The sequence below is a fragment of the Phytophthora sojae genome (genome assembly GCF_000149755.1).
Source record: "Phytophthora sojae unplaced genomic scaffold PHYSOscaffold_1, whole genome shotgun sequence".
NCBI classification, from domain to species: domain Eukaryota; phylum Oomycota; class Peronosporomycetes; order Peronosporales; family Peronosporaceae; genus Phytophthora; species Phytophthora sojae.
The window spans coordinates 12647032-12666132 of NW_009258115.1; the positions used below are offsets into that span (position 1 = coordinate 12647032).

Genomic DNA, 19101 nt, shown 5'->3' on the forward strand with positions numbered 1-19101 from the left:
ATAAGCACAAAACCTGCTTGGCTTCCAACCATTTCATTCGATTCGGCACAGACATCATGGCAAGTGATCCGCTGGCCGCCGTGCAGCAGCTGCAGAGCGTCGTGACGACGCTGGCGCCGTCGTTGCGTCCTCAAGTGCTCCCGAAGGGTGTTGACTATGGTCTGGACCTGATTCTGTCGCTGTGCAAGACTGAGGAGCAGCGGCAAACGCTGTTGGCGCTTGTGCGCAGCAGCAAACCGAACGCTGGCGAGGCGGCGAAGACGAAGACGCAGCAGGAAAAGGAAGGCACGGACGACGAAGAGGAGGGGGAAGACGAAGACTACTTGGAGCCGCAAGTGGTCGGCACCTTCGACGTGGAGAGCAGGGTCTTTGCCGTGCAAAAAGTGCAATGGATGCACGAGCGCGACGCCGTGGTGCACGAGTTCGCGCGCTTCATTGAGCTGCAGCTGGAGAACCCGATCGCTGCCAAGCAGGTCGTGCAGTACTTCTTGGAGATTAACGGCCACAAGCCCGAGGAGGCCACGCTGGCGCAGCAGTGCTTCAGCTCTGCCTTTGCATTGCAGACGCTGCTTCGGTAAGTTGGTTCTTGCAATTTTGAATTGTTTATGGGGGTGAATACGTGGAAGACGACGAATTAACTTGATGCTACCATGCTTGTATGCATATTTCAGTGCGTTCCCGCGCTTGCCGGTTGCTGTCGGTGGCAAGGTTGTCGAGATCACTGAGGACTCGGATGTAGCGGAAGTGTTTGCGCCACTGTTTGCTCCCAAGAAGACCAAAAAGGCCAACAAGAGCAAGTCCAGCCCTGCTCAGAAGCAGGAACCTACCAAGAAGGGCAAGACAAAGCAGCAGAAGTCGAAGAAGAGGAAGAGCACGTAATATGGTCGATGCTCGATAACTTTATCCACTTCAATGCAAACAAATTTCATACGGGAAAAAACGACAGAAATGCAGAGCTCTATGTTGATGGTATTGCTGACAGCTACAGAAGCTGCTAACGCTATTAGTCGGCGAACTCGGACACGTTCTGCGCGTACCGGCGCTTCTCCTCGCGCACCTTCTTCTGCTTCTTGGCGATCACAGCCTGCTGCTTGTCGTCGCGCTCCTTACGCTTCTGGAGAGTACCCTTCTTGGCATTTCGTCCAGTGTCTCGCAGCTTGGCAGACGCCGGAGGCTCCCGCAGCGCAAAACTCTTCGCCACGTGACCGAAGTGCAAGCTACGAACGTGGAAAATCTGTCGTGTGTCAGAGGAGTGCGTGGCGTAACTACGCACAAAAGAGTGGAAGGCTTGGCAGGCCAGCTCGAACAGTTCCTTGTCGGCTAGAAGCGTCTGCTCATAGAGAAACTGAAGGTCGCCCTGCACAACCTCGTGCAGCAATTTCTTGCGAGACGTGGTCAGGAAGCCGCCGTGCTTGCCAACGCGAGCAATGGTCTTCTCGAGACTCAGGGCGTTCAACTTCAGTCCCTGCTTGGTCAGATAGTCCAGGTACTCAGACTCCGACGGCATCAGGAACAGCAGACTGCTACCTTGGTTACCGCTTCGGGCAGTACGTCCGACACGATGCACGTAGTCGCGTGTCTCCGTCGGCGGGTCATATTGGACGATCCACTTGACCGTGGGCAAGTTAAGACCACGGGCTGCCACATCAGTACAGAGAAGCACGCCGGAGCTCGAAGAGCAAAAGCTTTTGAACGTGGTCACACGCTCCTGCTGAGGAATGTTACCGTGCAGGCGGAACACGGGACCTTGACTGCCGAAGAGTGACGCCACGCCGTTGCCGCCACTGCTGTCTGCCTCCTCCGAAGATCCCTTACCCGATGGCCATGCGCACTTGCGGAACAGGGCGTAATGGAAGTCCACTGCGTCACATGTGGACAGGAAAACCACAATTTTGCACTTGCCAGGGCCGCCATCCTTCTTGTTATCACGAGGAGCGTGGCGGAGTTCCTCACGCAAGAAGCAAGTCAGCGCGCAAAGACGCGCCTTCGCAGGGACGAGCATGAAGTGCTGCATCAGTTGGTGCGGCGTTGAGAACTTCTCCTGACTCCTGGCCTTGATCTCTGTCGCTGCGTCTTCACCACTTGTAACCGCGTCAGCGTCGATCAGCACCGGGTTCGACAAACTCATCTTGGCGAGCTGTTGCACGCCGCTGTTGATCGTTGCGGACACCAAAATGTTCTGTCGCTTCTTGGCCGACTTTTGGCCGTCGAGAATGCTCAAGATCTGTGTAATCTGCTTCTCAAAGCCCATATCCAGCAGACGATCTGCCTCATCGAGCACCAAAAACTGCAGTTGCGTGTAGTTAAACGACTGGGTGTTCACGAGGTGATCCGCCAGACGTCCAGGAGTAGCAATCAGAATAGTGATACCCTTGCGGAGTCGAGCCTTCTCAGCCTTCTTCTTCTCACCACCGATGATAGCACCCGGCACAAGGAACACGAACGGCTGGATCAGCTTGTTCGCGGTTTCCATGATCTGCGTACAGAGCTCACGCGTCGGCGCCAACACCAGCGCCATGCAGCCATCTTGTCGCTGGATACGCGGCGACACCGACTGCAGCTTCTGAACGATAGGCAGCAAGTACGACAGGGTCTTACCAGAACCCGTCTCACTCTTGACCAGAATATCATTCCCCTTTAACACGGACGGGATCGTTTGCACCTGCACGTTAGTAGGCCGAGCAAAGCCAAAGCCTCCACAGCTCGCATCCTTCTTCAACACATTCACCAGCTTCTCCGCCATGTTCATCGACTCGAACGTGTTCGCAGCGAAAATCTTTTCACTCGACGACGACGTCAACGGCTTAGACAGCACGTTGTCGATCTGGACGCGCGACTGGGTGAACTTTTCCACGCTGTAGCCCTCCTTGTTCGGGTTACGACGCGTACCGAAAGTCTTCTGCTTCTCCGTCTTCTCCTTCTCCACAGCATCGTCACTGTCTGCGCTCTCCTCGTCCTTCTTGTCCTGCTTCACTTCCTGTTTCTCCTGCTCGGGCTCCTGCTCCTCCTCGTCCGATTCCTCCTCCGGCTCTTCGTCCTTAGCCGACACAACCTCCACCTTCTCTTCAGCTTTAGCTTCGACCTTGGCTGCTTCCACCTTCGGCTGCTGCTTGGTAGTCAGCGGTTTGCGCTGAGTTTGCCCATTGCCGGCGGCACGCGGCGCCTGTGGTCGCTGGCCGTGGCTCAGACCAGCCGGCTGCGGCTTTTGAGGAACCTTTCCGGCCTTGTTGGCCTTCGCCTTGTTGCGCTTGGCCTGCTGCTTGGCGCGGAATGTGTTCTTCTTCTTGGCGGGCTTGCGCGCGCCGCCGCTGGACGCCGAGATGTTGAGCGAGAAGCCGTCCATGGTCGCGTATGTATGGAGCTGCTGGTCGACGACTGCAAGTTGTATCGCTGGTCACCAGCTCGCAGTTTGATGCACTTCCATTGGTTGAAAACGGGTGTGAATTTCATCCAATCATGGAAAGGTATCTCTTGTGTGGCGCCACGCCAAGGAGGGGAATCTTTTACACCAAGCAAACGACCAGCCAAGGCGTGAAGCAAGTAGGCAACTTAGATAAGGATGTCCAAGTCGATGGGGTTGAACGTGGCCGGCGGCCTGTCGTCGCTGCTGAAGGACGGCCACAAGCACTTCGAGGGCGTGGATGAGGCCGTGGCCAAGAACATCGACGCCGTGAAGCAGCTGGCGGCCATCACGCGCTCGTCGCTGGGCCCGAACGGCATGAACAAGCTCGTGATCAACCACCTGGAGCGCATCTTCGTGACGAGCGACACGGCCACGATCGTCAAGGAGCTGGAGGTCATCCACCCGGCCGCGCGCATGGTCGTCATGGCCGCCAAGATGCAGGAGAACGACTTCGGCGACGGCACGTGCCTCGTGGTGGCGCTGGCCGGCGAGCTGCTCATGGAGGCCGCCAGCCTGCTGCGCATGGGGCTGCACGCCAGCGAGATCGTCACGGGCTACCAGAAGGCGCACGACAAGTGCCAGGAGATCCTGCAGAAGCTGCAGAGCGTGCAGGTCAAGAACCCGCGCGACCAGGAGGACCTGCAGAAGGCCATCAAGACGTCGCTGGCCTCCAAGCAGTACGGCTACGAGGACCTGCTGGCCAAGCTGGTCGCCGAGGCCTGCCTGAACGTGATGCCCGCGGCCCCCAAGAAGCCCTCGATCAACGTGGACAACATCCGCGTGGCCAAGATCATGGGCGGCAACCTGCACGACTCGTCGGTGATCCGTGGTATGGTCATCCAGCGCAACACCGAGGGCAACGTCAAGAAGGCGCTCAAGGCCAAGGTCGCCGTGTTCGGCTGCGGTATTGAGATTTCCTCCACCGAGGCCAAGAGCACGGTGCTCATCAAGGACGCCGACGAGCTCATGAACTACAACAAGGGCGAGGAGAAGCACCTGGAGGAGGCCGTCCGCGCTATCAGCGAGTCTGGAGCTATGGTGGTCGTCTCGGGCGGTAGCATCAGCGAGATGGCGATGCACTTTCTAGAGAAGTACAACCTCATGGCTCTGAAAATCCAGTCCAAGTGGGAGCTCCGTCGTCTGTGCCGCGCTGTGAACGCCAACGCTCTGGTGCGTCTGGGCGCTCCCACGCCTGACGAGATGGGTTTCTGTGACAGTGTGACGGTGAAGGAGATCGGTGGCAAGAAGGTCACTGTCTTCCAGCAGGAGCAGGAGGATGCCAAGATCTCGACGATTGTGCTGCGTGCCAGCACGGACAACGTGCTGAACGACATCGAGCGTGCTATCGATGACGGTGTGAACTGCGTGAAGTCTGTGTGCCGGGACGGCCGGTTCGTGTCGGGTGCCGGCTCCACGGAAATCGAGCTGTCGCGTCAGATCAAGAGCTTCGGCGAGGCCACGCCTGGTCTCGACCAGTACGCTATTAAGAAGTTCGGTGATGCTATTGAGGTTGTGCCGCGGATTCTGGCCGAGAACTCTGGCCAGATGGCCACTGAGGTCATCTCTAGTCTGTACGCTGCCCACGCGGCGGGCAACGTTAGCGCTGGTGTGGATGTGGACGTAAGTACTTTGCTGGGTTGTGATGTGCAATCGAAGGAATCGTGTGCTGACTTTGTTGACGTGTGAATTGCTTTGTTGCAGAACGAGCAGGAGTCGCACGTTATTCCGGACGCGCTGGACAAGGGCATCTGGGACCACCTTCAGACTAAGATGTCAGCTATTCGTCTTGGTTCCGACGCCGCTATCACGGTGCTGCGCGTCGACCAGATCATCATGGCAAAGGCGGCTGGCGGACCTAAGCCGCGAGGCATGTAAGGAAGAACGATACGATGTCTCCTGCATCTGCAGCTTGAGTGGTCTTTCGACTCTTCGTTCGTTTCTTCGGCCAGGTAGTTTATTCAATAATGAAGCCTTCATCTCTCACACGTGTAGAACAAACAATACGTTCTGGTTTCCTACTTTGAGTGACGCGGCACAAAGGTGAAAAGCAGGATCGTGTTTCGATTAGCCTTTCAGCTCCATAATTCAAAATGCACAAACTAAACTCATTCTTTGTGTCTCCTTCCCTAGATCTTTGGCGTTTCCTCCGTCTCAATAAATCATTCGTACAGTTCGCTCCACACGCGAGGTTCTTAAAACGATCCGAGAAAGATGTGCGATCGCTGCGTAAGCTACAATCGTTGCTGATGTTGCTGATGATTCTCAAGCTCAAGGATCCTCCTCTTGAGAGCCTCATTCTCCGCCATAAGCGTTCGAATGGTGGACTCAAACTTACGCGTCTTCTCTTTGTTGCGCGTGGCCATCTTGATGATGCGCTCTCTCAGCTGCTGCTCCATCGAGGTGCTCTTGCCTCCCGGGTTGTGCCACAACCTAATGTGCTTCTTTAGACTCTTGGGGCTGCAAAATGTCTTGGAGCACGTCGGGTGATCGCAGGCGTACGGGTTGCCTTCAGCGTGGATCTTTAGGTGGAACTCCAAGTAGTCCTTGCCCTTGAAGCTCTTGGAGCAGTCCGCGTACGTGCACTTGTAGGGCTTGTCACGGGAATGCGTCTGCAAGTGACTATACAAATCCAACAGCAACAAACGTCAGAACATACTCAACATCCTCTCAAGATCCGTTTAACATCTTGTGAACGTACCGCGTCATGGCCGACTTCTCCGCGAACGATTTGTCGCAGGACGGAAAGGTGCACGGGAATGGCTTCTCGCCCGTGTGCACACGAATGTGTCTGCAGTGTCAACAGTAAACATTGGATCAGGTTTATTCGTCCTCCCCGACACAAGTATAACGTCAGCTCTGGCGTACCGGATGAGCGCCCACTTGGAGTCGAAGCTCTTGCCGCACTCGGCATTGGTGCACACATGGCGCTTCTGCTGCCATTTCTCCTTGGACGACACGGACGACGGCGCTGGAGACGCCGGCTCCGCGCCGAACTTGACGTCCTGGAGCAGGTCTTCGCCTGCTGCTGCCATGGCCATGGCCATGCTCGTGTCGACGGGCGGCGGCAGCGGCTGCACGGCCGCCATCGCGTGCAGATCCACGCCCGCGGGCAGGTACGCGCCCGCCATGGCCAATTGCTGCTGGTGAAGCTGCTGCTGCTGTTGCTGTCGATGCTGGTGGTGGTGGTGGGCGTCCATGCCGGCTCGATACTGGAAGTGGCTATGGAGCAGTGCCGAATATGGAGGAGCGCTCTCGGTGTGAATCGCCGCGATCACGAAGGCAAGTTGAATTTCGGAGACCGCTGGAATCGTGAGCCGGTCAGCGGCCAATCCGCGCGCGCGACTATCTTGAGGCGGTCTGCGGTTGGCTGATATTGTCACCCCATCCCCTTTACGCAAGCGGTACACTGAATTCGGGTATGGCACGTAGATGAAGTGTACGTCACACCAAAGTGCGTGAAAGTGCGCACTCGACTCGCTGCGCTGCGCTGCACTACTGGAGGCCAAGATGGAGAAGCTGCAGGAGCTGAGCCTCGTGTCCAAGGTGTGCCAGGCGCTGGAGAACCACCTGGGCATGAGCGACAAGACGCTGGCCGAGTTCGTGATCGACCTGGTGCGCGGCAGCTCCAGCTGCGCCGCGTTCCTGGCGTCCATCAAGAAGGACGAGCTGCCGCTGCCCCCCGCGCTGGCCGAGAACCTCTACCGCATCGTGCAGACCATGGCGCCGCGCAAGATGACTCAGGGCAAGAACGCGGCTGCAGGCGGAGGCAAGGCCAGCAGCAGGAAGCACCAGATCCGGGACGACGAGCAGCTCACGGCCGCCGACATCGCGGGCGCTTCTGTCCAGGACGACGAGGGCGACGCTAGGAAGAAGGGAGACGCCAAGCCGTCGCCTCCGTCTTCTGGGCGTCGAGACACAGAGCGTGACTCTAGGGCCAGAGATCGATCCAGAGAGCGCGACCGCTACGGACGAGACCGGAGTCGCGGCCGGGAGGAGGATCGAGGCCGGAGGAGCCGACGCTCACGGTCCAGATCCCGGTCGGAAGGAAGGAGACGCGATCGCCGTGACAGAGACAGAGGCCGCAGTCGTGGACGCGATCGAGACGACCGCTATGGGTCGTCCCGGTCTCGGCGTGATGATAAAGATCGGGATGACTATAGCAGGCGAGGAAGGGACGACCAGCCGAGGGAGATCGAGCTGTACGGCATCTATGACGGCCGTGTGACCAAGGTCATGGACTTTGGTGTATTTGTGGAGCTGGAAGGCTTTTCGAGGGAGAAGAAGGAGGGACTCGTGCACGTGTCGAACCTGTCGGCGAACCGAGTGCACAATGTTAAGGAGTTCGCCAAGCGCGGGGATCGCGTGAAGGTGAAGCTGATTTCCATTTCCGGTGCGAAGCTGTCGATGTCCATGCGGGATGTGGACCAGACGACTGGCAGAGATCTCATGCCCCAGCGCTCGAGCAGCGGCGCCGAGCGTGCCCGTCAGGAGAATAAATCGTCGGACGCGCGGTCGTGGATCAATCCGTCTGCTCCTGGTATGCAGAGCTCCCAGCAGCTAGATGAAGATGACAGCAAGCCACAGCGTGCTGCTAAGCGCATGTCCTCGCCTGAGCGGTGGGAAGTGCAGCAGCTTATTAACTCGGGTGTGCTCTCGGTTGAAGACTACCCGACGTTTGATGAAGAGCATGGACTGCTAAACACAGAAGCCACAGAAGAGGATTTCGAGGTCGAGCTGAATGAAGACGAGCCGGTGTTCCTTCGTGGCCAAACCCAAATGAGCCGCGAAATGTCGCCCGTGAAGATTGTGAAAAACCCGGATGGGTCGATGCAGCGTGCCGCCATGACGCAGTCTAACCTGGCCAAGGAGCGTCGTGAGCTCCGTCAGACTCAGGCCAACCAGCTAATCGATTCCATCCCGAAGGATCTCAACCGCCCTTGGGAAGACCCGATGCCTGAGGCTGGTGAGCGGCATTTTGCTCAAGAACTACGCGGCATTAACATGGGCTCGACGTTCGAGCTGCCTGAATGGAAGCAGAAATCTGTGGGAAAGAACCTGTCGTACGGTATCGTGTCAAACAAGTCCATCCTGGAGCAGCGCGAGAGTCTTCCGGTGTTTAAGCTCAAACGCCAGCTGATGAAGGCTATCGCTGATAACCAGGTTCTTGTGGTCATCGGCGAAACAGGTTCTGGCAAAACCACTCAAATGACTCAGTACATGGCTGAAATGGGGTTGACGTCTACGGGAATTATTGGATGCACGCAACCGCGTCGTGTGGCTGCTTCATCCGTGGCGAAACGTGTGGCTGAGGAGTTTGGTTGTGAACTGGGACAAGAAGTTGGTTACTCGATGCGTTTCGAGGATGTCACAAGCCCGGAGACTGTGATTAAGTACATGACTGAAGGTATGCTCTTGCGTGAATATCTGGCAGACCCTACGCTGTCAAAGTACAGTGCTCTTATGCTGGATGAAGCTCACGAGCGAACAATCAACACGGATGTGTTGTTCGGTCTGCTGAAAGACCTCGTTCGCAAGCGGAAAGACCTCAAAATTATTGTGACGTCGGCCACGTTGGATGCCGAAAAGTTCTCGAGATATTTCTTTGATTGCCCGATTTTCACAATCCCTGGACGTACGTTCCCCGTGGAGATTTTGTACACTAAGGAACCGGAACTGGACTATTTGGACGCTTCACTGCTCTGTGTCATGCAGATTCACTTATCTGAGCCTGAAGGAGATATTTTGCTGTTTTTAACTGGTCAAGAAGAGATTGATACGGCCTGTGAAGTGCTGTATCAGCGTATCAAGGCTTTGCAAGAGCGTGCATTGGCCCCAGAGCTTATTATCCTTCCCGTGTATGGTGCGCTTCCCTCCGAAATGCAGTCACGTATCTTTGAGCCTGCACCGAAGGGTTCACGAAAGTGTGTGGTGGCAACGAATATTGCGGAGGCATCCTTGACGATTGATGGCATTTACTATGTGGTGGATCCTGGCTTTTGCAAGCAGAATGCCTTCAACTCCAAGATTGGAATGGATTCTCTGGTCGTTGTTCCATGCTCCCAGGCATCAGCTCGCCAACGTGCTGGACGTGCTGGACGCACAGGTCCCGGTAAATGCTACCGACTCTATACCGAGAATGCGTACAAGAATGAAATGCTGCCGACAACTGTCCCCGAAATTCAACGAGCAAACCTCGGCTCTGTCGTGCTGCAATTGAAAGCGATGGGTATCAACGACCTCATGGGCTTCGACTTCATGGACCCACCCCCACAAGATGCTCTCGTGATGGCTCTGGAAAACCTGTATGCGCTGGGTGCGTTAGATGACGAAGGGTTGCTGACGCGATTAGGAAAGAAGATGGCTGAGTTCCCAGTTGAGCCGAAGAATGCCAAGGTGCTCCTGACCTCGGTGGTTCTCGGTTGCGCAGAAGAGGTGCTGACTATCGTGGCAATGCTGTCAGTCGAGTCGGTCTTTTTCCGGCCAAAGGAAAAACAGGCTCAAGCCGACCAGAAGAAGGCCAAGTTCCACCAGCCCGAAGGTGACCACTTGACGTTGCTAGCAGTTTATGAGGCTTGGGCGAACTCGAAGTTTTCGAACCCGTGGTGCTACGAGAACTTTATCCAGGCGCGTGCTATCCGCCGAGCTCAGGACGTGCGCAAGCAGTTGCTTTCCATCCTGGACCGGTACAAAATGGACGTGGTTTCCTGTGGCAAGAACTTCAACAAGGTCCGGCGCGCAATTGTGGCAGGGTACTTCGCTAATACGGCGAAGAAGGACCCGCAGGAGGGCTACCGTACCATGGTTGAAGGCCAGCCCGTGTACATTCACCCATCCAGTGCGCTTTTCAACAAGAGCCCGGAGTGGGTGCTCTACCATGAGCTGGTGCTCACCACGAAGGAGTACATGCGCAATATCATGACGATCGAGCCCAAGTGGCTTGTGGAGCTGGCTCCAGCCTTCTTCAAGAAGGGCGACCCTACCAAGCTCTCGAAGCGCAAGCGCAACGAGAAGATTGAGCCGCTGTATGACCGCTTCAACCCGCCTGACTCGTGGCGTCTCAGCAAGCGTAGGGGGTAGATAACCTTACACATTCCTATCGAGTGCATTAGATCAAGTCGGTACGGTCGTGCTGCTAGCCAGCAGAGTAGAAACAAACAGAACGCGTACTTCAGAAATCTCCATTTTTCGTGGTTATCTCTCCCATCATCGTCCGAGAGCTACCTTTACTGGTCCTTGGGCTTCTTCTCGCGAGCACGCTTGGTCTGCCACACGATGAAGTCCATGAAGAAGCCGAATCCCACCTGGATGGGAATGAGCAGCGGAAGCATCACCACCTCCATCAGCGTGTTGTAGCGCGGCGCGACGCCGTTGGCCAGGACACGCAGGATGAAGATCATAGGGTCGTTGGTGATGCTGAACTGGCCGGCGCTTATGCCGTTGATCAGTGACTGCGCCACTTTGTCGGGGTGCAGCGGCTCGCTCGCACCTTCGATCGTCTTGGTCTCAGGGGGCTTGGTGCGGTTCTCCTCCACGAATCCAGGCGAGTCGATGTTGCCCGGGTAGAAGATGCTCACTCGAATGCCGAAGAGCTTGAGCTCGTTGCGCAACGACTCGGCCAGGCCACGCAGCGCGTACTTGGGGGCCGCGTACTGCGCGTAGCCGATCCACGAGATGAGGCCGAGGCCAGAGCTCACCAGCACAATCTGGCCGCCTTCTCCTCCCTCCTCCGAGCGCTGCACCATGACCGGCAGCGCCGCCTTGATGGTGTGCAGCGTGCCGAAGTAGTTGACGTCCATGATCTTCTTGTAGAGACTCACGTCCTGCTCCAGGAAGTAGCCGGGCGCCGCGAAACCCGCCGAGCACACCACGTGGTCCGTGGGGCGTCCGTGGAACTTGTTGGCCGCGTCCACCGCCTTCTGCACGCTGTCGAAGTCGGCCACATCGCACGACTGGATGAAGACGCCGGCGTCGGCGCTCTTGCGCACGCCTTCGATCTCCGCCTTGGACTCCTCGAGCTTCTCCAGGCCGCGTGCCACAATGGACACCTTGGCCCCCTGCTGCGCGTACTTCTTGGCCAGCGACAGACCCAGGCCGGAGCTGCCGCCAGTGATGAACACGTGCTTGCCCTCCACTTTGAAGCCGGGGGCACGCAGCTTGGTCACCACGAACGACTGCGAGATGGAGAAGAGAGGGCACGTTAGTACAAGGTAGAAGGGAGGGGGAGGACGAGGGAGAGGACCCTACCACGACGGAGACGCCCACGACGACGCCAGCCACGAGCACGCCCACCCACCAGAGATCCGCAGCCATTGCTACTCGAGTGTTGCGTAGATGGTCGGCACTTGAGTTGTGAGCTTGTGCTGAGATAGGGGTGAGATGGAGAAACCCACCTGAATAGAGGACCCTGGTAAAGTCGAAGGCAACTTTTGTATGGCAACAGCTGAGAGAGCAAGGAGCTTTGGATGTGTTGCTTGCGTCCTCAATTGATTGTGGCATGTCGGTAATCAAGGAAACGTCATAACGCGCGTTGTTGCTTACATGACTGGCGAGGGATGCAACCGCTGCGTTGGATACAGTAACGAAGGTAAGGCTAAAGATGTGGGCGAAGTACTTGGACTTAGGGTGTGTTCCTCAGTTCCGCTGTTTCCGTCGGATTGAGCAATCCGCCAATTGAGAACCATTCAGCGTCAACCGGCCCCTCCAACCGCACTCTGAGATTAAATACAAACACGTGTAGTATGGGATAGAGTGTATGCAATTAGAGGTTCAGCTGGTAGCCTTTACTTTGACCTAAGCTTAGAGCGTGTTCGCCAGGTAGCTGGAGATGGAGATGGCCTCTCATCAACTCTATTTCTTGTCTTTTGATTGGTCAAAATAGTTTAGTGACAACTGGAGAATTACCCCGTCTCCTTCTCCAGCTCCCAGAGGTGGAGAAGGAGAAAGTAGCTGGAGATTGAGGCAGTTCAGCCGCACAGACAATGGACGAAGAGGAAGCTGCACTGGTTGAGAATCCGACGATGCGCCACGAGGCCCTAAGGAACAGATTCGTACCGTGACCTCACTGCACTTTGAGCCCATGCTACAGTCAGCCGCGTATGCAAGTTGGTTTGAAGACAATCTTCGCTGCACCGACTTTTCTACGGATTGCTGGTTTACTACGAGATCAAGGTGTTCTGTTTGCTGCTGCCAAAGTACGGCAGCATAGCTTTGAGAAGAAAGTTGCAGCCGCGCTTTACATTTTAGGCTCAACTGGTGGGTACCGAGAGGTCGGTGGTGCATTGGGTATGTCACGGAGCTACGTAATGGAGATTACGACCGAGGTGGTGCGCGTCTTATGAGCAATGGCGGCGGCTGTCATTTCGTTTCCACGGAGGAGAGAGGACTGGGATACGATCGAGTCAGGTTTCGCTGCGCGTCATGGCTATCCTGGTGTGGTGGTCGCCACTGGCTGACGGAAACGGAGGCGCAGCTCTCGGAGCGTCATCGGCAGCTTGGTCTTGCCACGAGTCCGGTGTCTCGGGCACAGTGTTCCCGGCCGACGAAGAAACAGCAAAGTAAGGAGAAGGAGAGCGAGTCGTTGCAGTTGCACTGTGATTGGCTAATTTTACCTAGATGCGCTCTGTTGTAGCGAACAAGCTGGAGATGGAGATGCACCAACTCCCTGCAGATATCCATCTCCAGCTGCGTAGCGAACACGCTCTAAGAGCGTTACAGACAACGACTTACACAGCCGGCGAGGAATTACCATGATCCAGTAGAAAAGTACTGGATCGTCCCCCAGGCCGACAGCCATTTTCTTCATACATTAATCGACCAGGTCCCAAACGCCGCTCCCAATGAGGAGAGCCAATCATAAGTGAGATTCCAAATGACTTCAACAAAGTATGGACTGGTTTATCGGCTCCAAAGCCAAGAAAAAACCTTAAGGTTTTATTTTTGGCCGGCTGCGCAGCCTTCTCCGCCTTCACACTTTCCGCCCCGCATCTCCAACACGACAGCGCGCTCCGAGCGTGCCGCACGCCTCCCCCGCCGACCACCCCAGACCCGAGTGCCCCCAGGCGCGCCCCACGCGCCCCACGCAAGGACCCGTCGAAAGCAGCTACAAAACCCGGCAGGGCGGGTGTTGTGCTGCCGGTTTTGGTAGCTGTCGGCCAAGCACGAGGTCGTGCGCGCTCGCTGACGGTATGTGAGCGTTTTTCTATTGTGTATGACTTTGTATCGGGACTGACGGGAATCCATGCGCTGTGCTTAAGTTGTGGGATGGCGATGACGTGTGCATTTGCGCCTTGAATTCGATTATCCATGTTGTATGAATAGGAATGTATTAATTCAAGCTGCGTGATCCTACGACTCCAAGTCTTTTTGCTTCCATTGGTGACTAGCTGGTGTGCAGCGGTCGACGATGCCACCGTTCGCTTTGCGGGTGATAAATGCTGAGCAGAGCGCGTCGTACGCAGAGCGGTGGTCAGCGCGCAGCTTTCTCCAGCGCTTCCGTAGCGACCCCGCGGTTTTGGATCGGCCTTTACCGTCGATACTCCCAAGCGCAGCGTTGACCTTCTTGTCCAAGTCTTCCGCTAGCGTCCAGACACGCTGCTTCCACAGCCGATACGCGACGCCGTCCCGGTCCAGTGGCGCCGTTGGTACGTCTACCTCTCGCCCTGCTGCTATGATCATGATGTTGACGCCTGCCTTGAGGTCAGCGCGAACAAACTGTTGTTTCTTTTGGGTTGCCGTGTGCCACAGCTCCTGTGTGTACCAGTTGTAGAAGCAGCCAGCAAGAGAGTGCGCTTCAACGACGGTGTCAGTGCTCGCCTGCGGGGCCTGGCCAGCACAGCGACAAGGAGCAGGACCGTCAGCGCTGGTGGCCTTGCTCTCGTGGGCCGCGACGAGCTTCTGAAGTGTGCGCTGCATTGTTGCGATGGACGATAGCATCTGGGTGACGGCTGCGGCAAGTATGGTGGTGTTTCCATTGCTGCGTTCACCCAGCTGTCCGAAGTTCTCCGTTTGCCAAGCCGTGCGAAGCTGCCGACCCCAACCAATGCACGTGTCCAGCGAGAGCCGAGCTCCCAGCGCTACGTTGGTTGCGTCCAGAGCTTCGTGGAAGCGGTACAGGTAATGCGATGTGAAGCCTGTGGCAGCCTGCTCCTGCTGGACTGCCGTCGCGACGTCGTCAAGATGGATGAGCAGGGACGCGAGCGCCGCATCCAGGACTAAGGCGTCAACGTTGAGCGTGGTGTCCGTGAAGCCGCTGACGTTCTTGAAGAGCTGGCCGCGCAGGGTTAGCAGCTGGGCGTACTCGAGCGCAGGAGGAAGCTCGCTCAAGGTGGCAATCGTGGGCGTGACGCATGGCAGGTGCGGGTCTCGGTATCCAGCGAGGACTTTGCCGACACTCTGGTCCTCGCGTGTCGTGGTACCCACGTACGCGAACGCCTTCGTGAGCGAGTCTAGCAGCCAAGCTCCCCGGGTCGAGATCCACTGGATCGCAAGCTGCGGTGAGGCGTTTGCATACGCTGCGGAGCCGCGGCGCAAGGAGTGGCTGCTCAGCCCTGCGGTGAGCGTCGGGGGCAGCGGGGCAGAGGCCTGGGCTTGGCGCTCGCAGACCATGGTGATGACGTCGTTAATATACTTGGACACGTTGGGCCTTCCTCTCACGCGCTTTGTTGGTGGCTCGTTCCTTGGTTCAGCTTTCTCTTCAAGGTTCTCCCAGTAGAGTATAGCTTCGTCTTGGCTGTAGGTCTTCTCCCCTGGCAAATCCGATGCCGCCGCGTGCGGCACTAGCGGGAACACATAGCTGGAAGGCTCCGACGCTCCGACGAACAGCATTCCGAGGCCGTGCAGCATACACTGCTTCCAGTGAGTCGCGGCCTTGTAAATTGAGATGCCTTGAACCACCGAAGTCTTGATTCGAGCTAGATGCAGAAAGAGCTCCCCCGATGCCGCCATAGATAGCTGGCTCTTCCTAGCAAAACAGGTATCGATCGCTCGACCAAACGTGTGCCACATTAACGTTAGTACAGCAGCGTCATGTAAGCTCTTATAACCTGAGCCAACCCCCTTAATCGCAGTTTCCTGCACCAGAACACGCAAGTCGCCGAGCGTGCAGCCTGGAGCTTCACCAGTCTGCACGCCAGCTAGCAAATTTCGCTCCTCAATAGTTGAACCCATTTTGTCGCGTATTTTCGCAATTCGCTTGCTGTCTGACAAGTACAGAGGGTACCGCTCTCGGAGCAGGTTCACAACTTGGGACATATAGCCCACAGCAGTAGCCTTAGCAAGACGGCCTCCTCGAGCACTTGGCTTAGTTGGCAAGAAAATGGAGAAGGCGGTTAGCAAAGAGTAAAAGTTTTGACTTGGTAGAGCATCAGGAATAGACAGCGACTTCGCAATACTAGCAATTGACTCCTCATTCATGTTAGCAAGAGCTAAGAATTCGCTGAAGCACTTCATCGCCGCTGCCTCCTGCCCTGCTGTCCCTTGCGGGATGTCAAGCCCTCTCGGCGCTCGCTGCATCTTTTCAAATGGGAGAGGAGAGAAAGCAGACGAGCACAGCCACCAACGATACAATCATGATTTGTATTGGGAATTTGCGGTCAAATATGAGTAATGCAACAATTACACTAAACTTTTGTATTGGATATTATTCTAGCAAGACTGTAAATTCCCAAAATAATTGGGAAAATGTTGGGATACACACGAATCGATCGTGATTGGCTAAATTCATTGAAGAACTTGTCCTGATTGGATAGATGCAATGACAGAGAAGCGCAAGGAATGCCAAGTTGGGAGAAAGCTTCCTTATCCTACAGTAAAAAAATTCTAAGTACGCCCGGCACGCCACTTGCGAACCTATCAACCATTTATGGGCTAACTTCGAGCTCTCGGTTTATTTGCGGGACACCTGAAATAGATACGTGGGAGGTAAGATTTCGAAGGCTAGTGCTAAATAAAAACCAAGTAGACTTGAATAATAAATAATTATCTAAAGGGTGATTCACAGCTATATTCTGCTGCATTGTGCAAATGTCCAAGTCAAGAGCAAGAAACCCCCCAAACTACGGCTCTGCTCGCTTTTCCCTCGACGTGTCTGATCTCGAAGCTGCCAAGGAGTTGGGACTACTCAGGGACGATGTTGCAGTCGAGTCGACGAACCCGACAAGCTCAACGTATGGCTTGGCCTACCAGCTCCGAGAGAATATTGCCAATTCAGTCTTTTCTTCACAAAAAGCAGTCCACAGCAAGCGCAAAGATTTGGCTGTGAGGTGCGGCTTCCAGATTTTTGTGAAGCAGACCAGTGTGAAGGCCGACAACTCCGGTAATGCGAAATTTGCATGCAAGGCGCTCAATGGAACGCAATATTTCGACCGGACTACACCAGCTGCCCAACTCACGTGTCCGTTTTTCGAGAATGTTCACGGGAAATCGGGGAAGTGGAAGATAACCCAGGCAAATTTTGCGCACAATCACCTCAAGTTCGTTGGTAGTGCCAAGGCCCCTTGTGTTGAAGGGTCCATCCCGTCGCCGTCCAAGCCCATGCGGAATACCACGCAGCAGATAAGTAAGCTGACAGCGATTGTCGAGACCGAGATGCTTCCCGCCCACGATGGATCTACGGCTTCTATGTCAGGCGCCGCTATCAGGAATTTTCTGAAATCGAAAGGAGCGGACGTAAGCGCTACATCGGTGTCCAGAATGAAGCAGGAAATTGACGACAAAATTCACGGCGACTTGGTAGAAAGTTACCAAAAACTGCGGGCGTACTTTGAGTTGATGGCGCACAAGAACCCCGGATCCGTTTGGAGAGTGGAAACTGCCGCGGACGGATCGTCGTTTGGTCGAGCGTGCTTCATCCCTAACGCTGGTATTCACATTGCCCAGAACTGCAAAAAGATGGTCGGCTTTGACGAGGTCCACCTTAAAGAGGAAATGCACGAACAGGGTATTTATCTGGTAGCTACCGTGAAAGACTACAACAATCACATCGTTCCAGTTGGACTCGCGCTGGTTTCACAAGAGGACAAGGCCAATTGGATTTGGTTCCTGGGAGCATTCAAGGAGGCAGTTGACTGGGAAAAGTTCACGATATTGTCGGATAGACAAAAAGGTCTGCTTCCAGCTGTCGCGACAATTTTCCCAAACGCTGGCCATCGATACTGCCTGCGGCATATCATGGACAACATTAACAGGAAATGTTCCAGGTTGTCCCAGGAAGACCGTGCGTGGGTATGCCGAATGGCACGCAGCGACTGTGAAAATGACTATAAGCTGTATCGAAGTGAACTCGCCGTGAACAACCCTGCCGCTGCGAATTTTCTGGACGGAATCGAACGTGCTCACTGGGTGAAGTACAGTTTCCAAGAAAAGTTTAATCTCCCGACTTTTGACGAAATAACCTCAAATTTGTCAGAGCAAGCGAACAACTGGATGGGTAAAGAGCTTCGGACCGCCAAACCCTTGGACGGATTCCACTTGTACTTCTTGAAGCTGAGTCAACTGATGTCCAAAAGGCGACAATTGATTGTAACGTGGACAAAATCTGGCGCACTCTCGGATTTAGTCCCCAAGTTGTTAGAGCGACGTACAGACCGCCAAGCTGCAGCTGATATGTGCGAGTTTACACCCCTTCTCGAGGGTGCGTACAGCGTCTTGTTCAAGGGCCCTGTTGCCATACCAGGATATGTGCACCCAGACCGGGTAGTGGATTTGCCAGCGCTGGAGTGCACGTGCGGCAATTGGCAAGACCAAATGTTCCCTTGTGTCCACGCAATTTGCGCTGCTTCAAAGGATGGCCGACGAATCGAAGACTTGTATGACGCCAAGCGTATGTCGATCGAGCACTTCCGCGATACGTACACATTCAAATTTCTCCCTTGGCCGACAACAACAACCTTACAGCGGGACGACACAATTCTTCCTCCACAACTTGAACCCACTCCTGAACGGATTGGTAAAAGAGGGTTGAAGCCGGGGAGGAGGCCACAACACAAGCGAAAGATTGTGAAAAACGCGCTGTAGGGACAAGAATAAGCTTCGTCGGGCAAAGCCAATTTATACTTTATCGATCTGTATTTTTGACAAACAACACTTCATAATTAATAGATATTGTGCTTTCCGACAATTCTAACCAAATATGCAAGTGTTGCTGAGTCATATTTGGGTAAGGTATATCAAAAATCTAAACCGATAGATCTCTAGTGTTGTGCCCTAAGAACACGCAAGTAAAGTATTTCGTGAAAATCTCTTAAACTCTAGAAGGAGTAGGAACTCTACGAATGTACCACTCCATGGTACACTCTTTTTGTATAATTTAAGCCGCAATGGTGCAATATGCTACGTTGATCTGCAATCTGAATTTTGCAATTTAACTACGTTAAATTTAGCCAAATTACAACCTGACCTCCGGGCTGAAGTCTACTGTATTTATTTTAAGGCAACACTTAGAATAGAAATAGACTGCGAACTACATTTTCAGCGCTTCGGCAAGCCCCATTCTGCTTTGTGCTCAATGCCACGCCTTAACCCACGACAGCGCCACGCCCGGAACATCCAGCGCCGCCTGGACGGCTCGTTTTACCGTCTCCGACTGAATCCCGGTATTTTCGCTCATGACGTCAGCGACAAAGGCACCGACGAGCAGGAAGAGGAAGAATCATCGACTCCGAGAAGAACGACGTAGGGGTGGTGGCCTCTTCGCAAGCAAT

The 19101-nt window shown here is 55.0% G+C and overlaps 9 protein-coding genes across 9 annotated transcripts; 4 read left to right on the forward strand and 5 right to left on the reverse strand.

The window, feature by feature from the left end:
• Positions 1-56: 56 nt before the first annotated feature.
• On the forward strand, positions 57-879 carry PHYSODRAFT_310411 (hypothetical protein; the record flags this gene model as incomplete). Its single annotated transcript, XM_009519511.1, has 2 exons — positions 57-574; positions 672-879. The coding sequence occupies 2 exons, from the start codon at positions 57-59 to the stop codon at positions 877-879; spliced, it is 726 nt and encodes a 241-aa protein (XP_009517806.1).
• Positions 880-1003: 124 nt separating this feature from the next.
• Positions 1004-3343, reverse strand: PHYSODRAFT_477816 (hypothetical protein; the record flags this gene model as incomplete). The annotated part of the gene is made up of 3 exons (XM_009519512.1): positions 1004-2899; positions 3083-3130; positions 3215-3343. The coding sequence occupies 3 exons, from the start codon at positions 3341-3343 to the stop codon at positions 1004-1006; spliced, it is 2073 nt and encodes a 690-aa protein (XP_009517807.1).
• Positions 3344-3536: 193 nt separating this feature from the next.
• On the forward strand, positions 3537-5278 carry PHYSODRAFT_553521 (hypothetical protein; the record flags this gene model as incomplete). The annotated part of the gene is made up of 2 exons (XM_009519513.1): positions 3537-5023; positions 5105-5278. Exons 1-2 carry the CDS (start codon positions 3560-3562, stop codon positions 5276-5278), a joined length of 1638 nt encoding a protein of 545 aa, XP_009517808.1. The 5' UTR covers positions 3537-3559.
• A 356-nt stretch (positions 5279-5634) lies between these two features.
• On the reverse strand, positions 5635-6622 carry PHYSODRAFT_344278 (hypothetical protein; the record flags this gene model as incomplete). The annotated part of the gene is made up of 3 exons (XM_009519514.1): positions 6269-6622; positions 6102-6191; positions 5635-6022 (listed from the first exon to the last, which is right to left on the reverse strand). The coding sequence occupies exons 1-3, from the start codon at positions 6598-6600 to the stop codon at positions 5635-5637; spliced, it is 810 nt and encodes a 269-aa protein (XP_009517809.1). The 5' UTR covers positions 6601-6622.
• Positions 6623-6910: 288 nt separating this feature from the next.
• Positions 6911-10480, forward strand: PHYSODRAFT_553525 (hypothetical protein; the record flags this gene model as incomplete). The annotated part of the gene is made up of 2 exons (XM_009519515.1): positions 6911-7518; positions 7591-10480. The coding sequence occupies 2 exons, from the start codon at positions 6911-6913 to the stop codon at positions 10478-10480; spliced, it is 3498 nt and encodes a 1165-aa protein (XP_009517810.1).
• Positions 10481-10563: 83 nt separating this feature from the next.
• Positions 10564-11713, reverse strand: PHYSODRAFT_553530 (hypothetical protein; the record flags this gene model as incomplete). The annotated part of the gene is made up of 2 exons (XM_009519516.1): positions 10564-11574; positions 11648-11713. The coding sequence occupies 2 exons, from the start codon at positions 11711-11713 to the stop codon at positions 10627-10629; spliced, it is 1014 nt and encodes a 337-aa protein (XP_009517811.1). The 3' UTR covers positions 10564-10626.
• A 2034-nt stretch (positions 11714-13747) lies between these two features.
• On the reverse strand, positions 13748-14335 carry PHYSODRAFT_471407 (hypothetical protein; the record flags this gene model as incomplete). The annotated part of the gene is made up of 2 exons (XM_009519517.1): positions 13748-14215; positions 14291-14335. The coding sequence occupies 2 exons, from the start codon at positions 14333-14335 to the stop codon at positions 13748-13750; spliced, it is 513 nt and encodes a 170-aa protein (XP_009517812.1).
• A 486-nt stretch (positions 14336-14821) lies between these two features.
• On the reverse strand, positions 14822-15814 carry PHYSODRAFT_413736 (hypothetical protein; the record flags this gene model as incomplete). The annotated part of the gene is made up of 3 exons (XM_009519518.1): positions 14822-14983; positions 15056-15436; positions 15530-15814. Coding segments are annotated over 3 exons (828 nt in total), but the record flags the coding sequence as incomplete, so codon positions are not given.
• Positions 15815-16987: 1173 nt separating this feature from the next.
• Positions 16988-18415, forward strand: PHYSODRAFT_473405 (hypothetical protein; the record flags this gene model as incomplete). The annotated part of the gene is made up of 2 exons (XM_009519519.1): positions 16988-17138; positions 17958-18415. 2 exons carry the CDS (start codon positions 16988-16990, stop codon positions 18413-18415), a joined length of 609 nt encoding a protein of 202 aa, XP_009517814.1.
• Between the last annotated feature and the right edge of the window lie 686 nt (positions 18416-19101).